Raw genomic sequence first — 10,419 nt, forward strand, 5'->3', positions numbered from 1 at the left:
AATGCTTATTACTTAAATACTTAATCAGTGAACCAATAATTTTATGTATGTACAGAATAATAGGTTTTGGAATATAATTCTATTTTGTCCTCCCGTAAAAATTGCCATTCCACAGTATTTTAACATTTTACAGTACTGATTAATTCTTAATAGTTTATTTATTATAAATTACAAAATTAATTGAATTTGGCATAGATATAATATTATTTCTATAATAGTACTTATCTTTAATGAATGCTACGACATTTTTAATATTTTCTTTTATTATTTAGGAATACAAGATCCGCTTTCTGTTAAGCCTGCGTCTACCTTAGCTGATTTAGGACTGGATTCCTTGATGGGAGTTGATATCAAACAAACGATCGAACGTAATTTTGGCATGTCATTGAATAATTCTCAAATTCAACAGCTGAAATTTAGTGAATTGGATAAAGTGGGTGCCAAATGAACATTTAAAATTAATTTACCGACAAAATTGATTACTTGTTGTAATAAATCAGTGTAATTTTGATGTAACTATTGATTTATTAAATCTTTGGGTACATGCAAAAAAAGTTAATATAACCCAAATTAAAATTAAAATTGTCTATGTTAATTGAAATTATTATATTAATTTGTGAATGAAAATAGAAAATATTTTTTTTTGTAAGAATTATAATTTTTGAAAAAATTCTATGATATTGTTTTTTTTTATACCTATATATTAATATATTATATAAAACAATTAATACTACCGGTTTGTATTATTAGTTATTAGTAACTAATCTGCAGTGATTAGGGCAGATTTAGGAATGATATTTTAAAAATATCGGATTCTGAGTAAAATTAATATTATTAAAATATCCCTGCGAAGTCACAGGCCACAGTAATTAAAACGATGCTATTTCACTTATTAATAATTATAAAGGTATACGATCTGACTGTTTTTAAGGAGCTAAATATAGGCAATTTTTGATGTGTGTGCATATTATAGGTTGTATGAATGTGGCGTATATTAAGTGTGTGTGTACAATGGTACAAATTAAATAGCTGAGCCTTCTCGCTCGTGCATGTTTATGATGATAACGCATTACAAAAGTATTAATTAATTTATTATTATTTTTTTTTTTGGTAAATAGTATGAAATTTATGCAAATTATATTATTGTCTATCCTATTTAATTTCTGAAAACATATTTGAATTTGACATGAAATTTGCTTGAAAACAATTTTCTTAGATTTTTAAATACATTTTCCAAAATAAATATTATTAACATTTTAAAATTCTTAATATTCAAAATTCAAAACTCTTATTTTGAATAGTTATAGAGTTTAAGATTTAAAATCACGAAAATGTGCAAATTATTTTGAGTTAGAAATCACAAAAACATAGTTTTTTTTATGGTTTTTTACGTCCAAATTTGGACGAAATTAGATCTTTAAACGAAGAAGAACTATTTTATTTTTGTGTTATATAATTTATTTTTTGTAATATAATATAAAATATCCTTGGCTTACAATCCGTCTAAGCTCAGAATCATTTTTCATATACAATGATATTATGTCATTGCATTTAAAATTGATACCATTCATTACCGGGACCAATTGTAACCTATTGTACAGCAGAGCGACATCCACTTACCCGCTTTTTATATTTATGTGTGCTGGGTAGTACACAAGGACGGGGAAGTTCTTTACGTAGTGTTCACTTCCGTAACATTAAATTTCAGGCCTTTAGGGTCTTATCATTTCGTTAAAAGCCATATTTCACTATCTCTATCTTATTGCCCCACAATGATGTAACTATTAACCTACGTGTTTACACCGAAGGTACAAATTATGATTAAATATGTAGTAAAAAATAATCGTTTGAACTTCATCCTATAAATTTGAACTTAATCACTGATTCTTATGCAATCCTTCTATATATACAGTCCTTATACATTACGTCAAATAAATGCGCTATTTATACCCTTTGAATTATCACTTAATTATTTGTTTTTTTTTTTAATGTAGGCACCTAGGTACTGAAGTACAGCTGCTATTGTATCTATATGTTTTTATACTTTAATATTTGAATTAGTTATTAAATACTCATTAAATAAGATATTATATAATAATTGTAAAATAACCTACTTATTTATTATTTTTAAAGTTTTTCCGACAAAGTCACCAGAACTTATTGTTGATTCTTTATAACGTTTTTCTAAAGTCAACTGTCAAGAATAAATGATTTCATGATGATATAGGTAAAAGTAAAATATATATTTATATGATATATAATACAGGGTGATTCTTTTATCAAACAACACTCATTATTTCAAAAAGTGTAAGTTTTTTTGAAAATATTTTTTTACATACTTTCAAGTCGCTTATAAAACAACGTTTTTCTTAAAAAATTATATTTTTTAATATTTTTTATCCTTATAATTTTTTAAGTTTTTTACTTTTTTGAATGACAACATAGGGTTTTAATTTTTTATTCCAAAGCAGAATATTTTTCTTAATATTTTGATACATGAAAATCGAATTTGGGACGAGTAGTTCATGAGTTATAAATATTCAAAGTTTAGATGAGCGGAGAAGTGGACAAACATTTCGCGGGGTAACCCCGTACCACTCCACTCCGCTCATAATTAACCAATATTAGTTATATTTATATAATTTATAATGAGTTATTTTTATTGTTAATACATTTATTATACAACAGACTATACCTAATGTTACTAATAGATCATACGCCACCGCGATTCCGATAACGTTTGTATAATCGCTAATTTCCGGTAACCGGTCCCCACCGCTCGACGCACACACAAACGCCCACACATTACATTAAACGCTAATGACGGCATGGTAACATTCTCGGTGTCGCACAAATTAACAGAATAACCCCCAGCCATAAGACATATACATATCAAAATGCTGTTTTTACCAAACCAAAATATTAATTTCCACGTATGAAAATAATAATTAAGTAATAACTTACCCTCGCCCGAACATTTGTCTAGTCAAATTTCCAAACGGTGCTTCTACGACTAAGTATAATGCTAAGCCCATTAAATAAGTTTTAAATGCATCGTATATCCAAGCGTCCAACTGAAAACAGACGAATTGAAACAATATTATATTCGTATATATTATGAACAATCTTTTTGCAATAGAGGACAATGCAAATTATTTAGTGACTTCATAATATTTTTTATTTGATGTTCCAAATATTATCTTTTATCTTACCATTGATTTTGCTGATGGATAAGTGGGTAGTCTTTGAGAACTCTGAGACATTATCATAACGATTAGGTTCACTAAGAAAACGGAGTATGAGAGTCTCCCCATGGGTACAATAAATCTGTTATCAACAATTTTTGTTAAAAGACCTGTAGGCAATAAAAAAAAATTAAAATTCGTATTACATAATTTCAATATTAGGTAAAGGTTTATGATAGTTTATAATAATGAAATCCGATTTCTAAATTTTTCAGTAGGTACTGCTATAGTAAAAATAATATTGTATGTACGTCTATATGAAAACGAAATTTGATTCGGAGTTTCGGACACATACATATTTTTGGTTTCGTTGAATTTTTTATCAAAGCAACCAAAACTTAGTGACTGTATTTAATATTATAATTGTAATAATAAATAGGGCTCGGATTTATATGTAAATACATATTTTCTCTGCGACATGATAAACTAATTTCGGCAAGTGATAAAATTGTTTCACAAGATTTTTGATAAAACGAACTATATTTGATTTTACATATTTTTACATATTTTTACATATTTCACAATTATTCAATTTTTTTCTCACATATTTAGACAATATTATATTTTTTTAATGTCTTTTCTTCAGAGTTAGAATAATTGGAAGGTTATCATGACTATATATTATATTGACGATCTTTTGAATTCGAAAATTTAAAAATGCATGTTATTATTAATTGTAATCAAGATAATTAGATAACTATAGATAAATATGCATTTTTTTACTAAATTTTATTTTATTATTAATTATTATTAGGGCCCGGAAGTTCATGGATTTGCATGTTTTTTTGAGCCATTAGATTTATTGCTAAGTGAGCTAGACATGCATTTCAAGACACTACGAAAAACATATCAAAAGTTTATAGTGCATATTTTTGCATATTTAGTGGTTTTAAAATTTTAGAGCATATTTTATAATTTATGAAAATATAGTATGAAAATTCGTATATAAAAAAAAAAAAAAAATTATATTAAAAAATACTTACTAGATATTCTTATATTGTATTATAATATATTGTGTTATAACTATATTAAAATGTTCCAAAGGCATTACAATTTCTAAAAAATTTGAACAAGTTATTGAAAAGAATCTGGGCTTTAAAACACTATCCAAAATTTCCAAAATTATGCTGGAAGAAATGACAATGGATAATTTAACTGAAGATTTTTCATATGATGATTTAATATATTTAAATACGCACCATTTTCTTCGGTTGACATGGAGCGGAGCTTTTCAGTGTACAAAAATATGTTGGCAGATAACAGACGGTCGTTTATGTTTGAGAATTTATCAAAATCGTTGATTGTAAATTGTTTAAAAATATAATATATAAATTAATGAAATAATGTTTTTTTTTGTAAATTTTAAATGTTGTAATTGAAATAAAAATGTTTTTTTTCCTCATATTTATAAATTTAAAAAAAATATATAAGCATATTTAAACGGATATATCAGGATTTTTAAGCGCATAAGTGCATACATATTTCCGTAGTTTTTAGTGCATAAACTTCTGGGCCCTAATTATTATTAAGATTTTACGACAATATCGGCGTATTTGGATTCGAAAATTTAAAAATGAATGTTAATAAATGTTTGTAATCAATATAGTTAGATAAATAAACATTTTTTATTACATTTTATTATATTATTAATTATTATTATTTTTTTTTTTTGATAATACATATATTTTTAATTCTTTAGCACATATTTTTGTACATAGTTTTATTGTATAAATACATACTTTGTTTATATAAATACATATGAATCCGAGTCCTATTAATAAATAATAGGTATAGTACTATCTTAACGAGTGTAAAAGGATAAATTAATTAACAACATTCCATGTGACTAAAATTCAAATTACCGTAACCAGTTGTGTAATAGCAAATAGTGACCCACACAGCTATTGTCGTCCATGTCCAATGGCTGAATCATTCAGCCTGAATGTCGAATATAGAGCATGTTCCAATAGATAATAAGGTCTATGTCTCACATAAAATAAAGCACCGTAAAACTGTACCCACAAACAGACCACAACTACAACTAACGTTCCTCCGTAGACAGTAAACTAAAACATAAAAATCGCAGTCCATAATATGATTGCAATTCATAAACGATAATAGATATGTCTGTACTCGATATTTACCACTGATAATTTTTTTTTTGTCTTTTTCAATTTATTAGCAACCAAGCTCATTGCCAACCCGACAAAAAAAGGCGTGGCTCGCATGTGACTTGCTCTATAAGACTCATTAAACGTTGTAGAAGTTCTGGGGTTTTCTAAAAGTCTGAAATTGATATGCTTGTATTTAATAGCTACGTGTTTAATTCTATAGCTTAACGGTTTAATAGTTGGCCTCTACATGATTAAAATGTGTTAATATATTATTAAGTGATAAGACAACAAGAAGACTTCTCGTGTTCAAAAAACAGCATTAAAAATTAATTATGTTTTCGTTCTTGAGAACACGTCTTGACGTTTGTACTGTGACTGCAGTACGACAGAACACGGCTGCTTCTATTTACACCCGTGCGTGAGAATAAACTCATCAAATTTAAAATTTTACAGCACTTTTGAATCACAAAAAATAACATAAATAATTAAATGCATAATATTGATAAATATAAAGTAATATACACTATATTAATAATAGGCACATATTATAATGTATTGGTAATAATCGTATGGGTGTTATTTTAGGGCTGGTGCGGTATTTTCGGTATTTTAGAATACCGGTATAGGTACAGTGAATCGGTAATTACCGTTATCAACGATAATACCGTGCCACAGTAATTACTAAAAATACCGTATGCCTACATTTATTATTTATTATTTTAATATAATAAATATGACATTATATATATAATAGCCCTATCCTAGGTTGGAAACTTGGAAATACTAATTAATTCACCAAGATCCGGTAGTTGCCGAAGTATGGTACTATGGTATTTTCGATAACTGCCTAGGTTTGGTATTTTCAGTAAGAACCAAAAATACCGATGGTAAACAAATACCGGATACCGGCATCAAATTTTAAATACAACCAGCCCTTTTTTATTTATAAGATAGCTATCATAGCTCAAAAATCGATTCGAATTTACTTAGGTGGATATTAAAATATTATCATTGTATTTTACTTACGGAAGGTGTACTTTAAGTATTCCATCACTTTTTTTCAAAATCGTGCTTATAAATGGCGTAAGTGTCGACGCAATAACAATGGTAGAGAGCAATCCAATTCCGTATTTATTGTTCTTTGTGTAAATGTAAACTAAAACAACTCCAACTATGAAGAACTGAACGTCACACGATATGTACCAGCTCACATATAGGCACTGTTTAATATGAAATATTAGGTATGTACGCTTAAAATATAGACTATTATATAGTTTTTGTAGACATAATTTCCTTTTTAACTAGGTACAATGTATTTACTTTAGGTACAAATATAATATATAATTATAATTTATAAGTCTTACTTCATACTTGGCGTCTATAAAATTACTTATAAAAAGCAGATTGGTCCACCAATACTTTTTACATGTCTCGGCTTCGTTCCAGGTTTTTTGGGGCCAAAGTGGCCCGTCTCCAAGATGAGGTACGATATTAGCTGTGATCACCATCATTGCACAATAAGCCGGTAACATTCTAAAATCATAAATTAAGATTTTGTTTATTATTGATACCAAATATTTTCCTTACGCCCTAATATTATGAACCACTAGTTCGTATATTAACGTAAAATTACATTCGATATAACAGTGTATAGGTATGACAAAAACGTTTTACCTTACTATTCGGTAGATAACCGGTGACGCAAGCTTTATCCATACTGATCCGGCTTTCAGGAATATCGGAGAGATTGTAATGTACATGAGAAAACCACTAAGGTAGAAAAACGGATCTACTAGATTCAAACTAGTCAATAATATATTAGGTCCATGTATGTAAATCTATAATTGTTAGGAGTAATTTAATTAATGGTATTTAGAATTGTTATTTGAACAGAGTTTAAGTAATATAGTTGAAAAAAAATAAGCCTTAAATCTATCTAGTAAAATTAACTAAATAGATAACAGCAAAGGTGGCCATATAATATTACATATCATATGCACACTATGTGGCGCGTCGCGTGTCATAAATCAACGATATTTAATCGTTTAGATCGGCCGCACATAATTTTATGCAAAGGTGGGCAAGTAAATGAAAATAATTAATTCAAGTTAAGTTAAGTTAAGAGGATACAAGATCGATAAGTTGAAAGTTAACAGTTAACAAATTATAAATTTAACTCTAAAATATATATTTAATATTAAAAGTTAATATAGAAAAATATATTAGCTTAACACAGTTTAAAAAAATGTAATCTATTTTTTCTTTAATTAGTATGTAAATCACATAAAGAGTGAATATGTCTTTCTAGTTTCTAATTTATAAATTATAAAAGACAATTTTATTGAACTTTTATCATAATGCACACTGTATACCATTTTACTTTTACTTTACTATTATTTACTAATTTAAACTACACTCATCTCAAATTAATAATTTAACAGATATATTTTTTTTCTTCAGCCGAGTCACGGCGGCTGTTGAGAATTGCCGCCATCCTCCACTCGGGAATGGCAGATACCTACGGGTGCCCACTTGAAAATTCTGCCAAACACCAAAAAACGTGTGTTCCCCCTACCGTTCCAAAAACCTATAATACCTACAGCTAATGGCCTTAGTTGCCGGGCTTAAGACCAATAAATAAAAAAAAAATATTTACAACTTAATAAAAAATATTAATTAACACAAAACTATGTTATCAAGAAAAATAACAGAAATGTTTGTGTTTTTGTATTGGATTATTTTTATTTTATACTGGTATAGTAATATTTACGGATAAACGAAAAATTTCAAAATGTTTTTAACTTGATAGATTTTTTTAAAATCAACTGAAAAAAGCTATGTTATTTCAACTGTAAATTAAACTAGTTAAGTTCATAAGTTGATTTGAAAATAAACTAACTAGTTAAGTTAAAAAGTTTAACAAAAATTAACTTTTTAACTTAACCTTTGGAGAACAGATATAATGGAAGTCTGCCTAAAATAATTCCTTCGTTAAAAATTAAAATACTAACTTTGTACCTAATAGTTTTGCTTCTTAAGTAATGTATTTATAATTTTACTGGAAAAGGTGAAATCTATATATATATACAAATGAAGGTATGTCTGTGTGTCCATATTACCATGGTAACCAACCCCGGGAGGTGAATTGATTTAAAAGGAAGGAAATGTATTTTATATGTATTTTTTTAAATAATATGTTAGGCAATATCCAAATTCCACATATTTTGTATTTCTTGCAATGTCAATGTGTCTGAGGAATGAGGATCCACGCTGGAAATTTTACAGAGTAGGTACCTAGGTAGTAATTTAAGAATTGTAGAAATCGGGATCGAGATTGTTAATTGATTAAGATAGGCACTACCTATACTCATACTCGATACTGTCATCAATATAGAAGAAAATAACCGAAGGTTCTTGATGCGTGATATAAGGTGTAAAAAAAGAAAGATGAAATAGATAAATTTTTCATTTACACATATAACTATATAGGTAACTTACCTATAGTTATATGTCTGCTTGAAATTTCTTAGAGGTACGTGGTGCCTTATATTTTTTTACCTAGTCTGCCAGAGTATTTTTAAACTAGCTGGGTGCCACTGTAGGTAAGTATGTAGCACACAGTGAATAACACATAATTTATAATTGTTGTTTTTTAATATTTTCTTAACTCACATTTTCGACAAATTTAGGATAACTCATAGGATTTCCTGCTAAATACATGAATCTGTGACCAAATAAAATGAATAGCATGGTTATCACTTTCATACCATTCGCAATATTTAATTCATTCTTTTCATCATATTTTAATAATTCTTTGAGAGACTTGATAAATGAAAATGAAATGAATAATTCATCATCTGTAAAACAAAAAATAAGTTACACCACAGTTACACCTATTGTTGAACGATTTTGATCAAAGTTAAGTTTATCATAATTTTACTAAAAATCTAAAATATTCTTAATTTTTATTTAATATTTTGATATTTATTTCACAGAAATATAATAATGATTTTTAAAATGCATGAATAAGTTCGTAGATAATATATCATAATAATTATATAACATAATATGTGAATAAACTTGCATTATAGATTTTCAGAACTATCTAAACCATTATTTAAGTATCAATTTTTTATGAATAAATTAAGTATCTATTAATATTAACTGGTCGTTGTAAACACAGTAATAAGTATGATATTTTTTGGAAACAGGTATATAGAGTATAAGGATATATTTTTAATTGCTATAGTAAAAAATTGAAAATCAACTATAAGTATAATATTGTATACATGTATAGGTTTTCACACAAACGATTGACGCCTTGAAGTACTTACTTATATATTCGCAACCTTCCCTACAACTACAATCGGTAAAAAAAAATTTAATCTGATATAATACATTTAGAAAACCACAATATCATTACTTTGGATTTCCTACTTAGCTGATAATGTAAAATTAAATATAACATACTCATAAGTATAAAGGATTCGAACATTTGATATTATGTTAACAATTTGTTAATCACTCACTTGATAAAGTTTTATTTTGTTGACGCGATAGTCTTATGAAATGACAAAAGGTCACACCACAGCAGATCATAACAAGTAATACGAAGAATGCACTAAAAATAAATAAAATAAACAACAACATTATTTTTAAATCATTATTATAACACAAAATAGAAATAATTTTTCCAAAACACGTAACATATTATAATATTGAATTCAAATACAATATTTTCGTTAAAAACATAATGTAACTGCAATACGTTAATATTGGTTATACTTAATTATGTAGATAATTGTATTTTATTTAATTATTTCCAGCCTTCCAGGTTGGTTGGAGAAAAGTCAATAATCCATTCGAACCGGGGAAGACACTGGACTGTATAGTAGTTTTCGAGTGTGTCATTGAGTAGGTCACTTTAATGGATTTGATACGATGAAAAATGATTCTGAGCACAGTCAGTCTGTCAGTGGCTGACAGTCATCCTATAATAAGTCTATACAATAATTCGAAATTTTAACTGATTTTGTCAACATTTGAATCTTAAAACACTC

General features: G+C 27.2%; 1 protein-coding gene across 2 annotated transcripts in view; it reads right to left on the bottom strand.

Moving 5' to 3' along the window:
- Positions 1–10,419, bottom strand: part of LOC100570101 (nose resistant to fluoxetine protein 6-like) — a 16,393-nt gene that overhangs the window by 572 nt on the left and 5,402 nt on the right. Inside the window, exons 4-12 of one of the 2 annotated variants that reach the window (XM_003246202.4) lie at positions 9,889–9,980; positions 9,032–9,216; positions 7,034–7,197; positions 6,724–6,892; positions 6,386–6,579; positions 5,390–5,531; positions 5,108–5,311; positions 3,213–3,355; positions 2,965–3,074 (exon numbers count right to left, since the gene is read on the bottom strand). In XM_003246202.4, coding sequence (XP_003246250.2) covers positions 5,147–5,311; positions 5,390–5,531; positions 6,386–6,579; positions 6,724–6,892; positions 7,034–7,197; positions 9,032–9,216; positions 9,889–9,980 — 1,111 coding nt within the window. In that variant the 3' untranslated portion in view covers positions 2,965–3,074; positions 3,213–3,355; positions 5,108–5,146. Of the gene's footprint in view, positions 1–2,963; positions 3,075–3,212; positions 3,356–5,107; positions 5,312–5,389; positions 5,532–6,385; positions 6,580–6,723; positions 6,893–7,033; positions 7,198–9,031; positions 9,217–9,888; positions 9,981–10,419 lie in introns of those variants that run through there. The other variant, XM_016806530.2, reaches the window with a different exon arrangement.

Source organism: Acyrthosiphon pisum, chromosome A3 (assembly GCF_005508785.2).
Source record: "Acyrthosiphon pisum isolate AL4f chromosome A3, pea_aphid_22Mar2018_4r6ur, whole genome shotgun sequence".
Lineage (NCBI taxonomy): Eukaryota > Metazoa > Arthropoda > Insecta > Hemiptera > Aphididae > Acyrthosiphon > Acyrthosiphon pisum.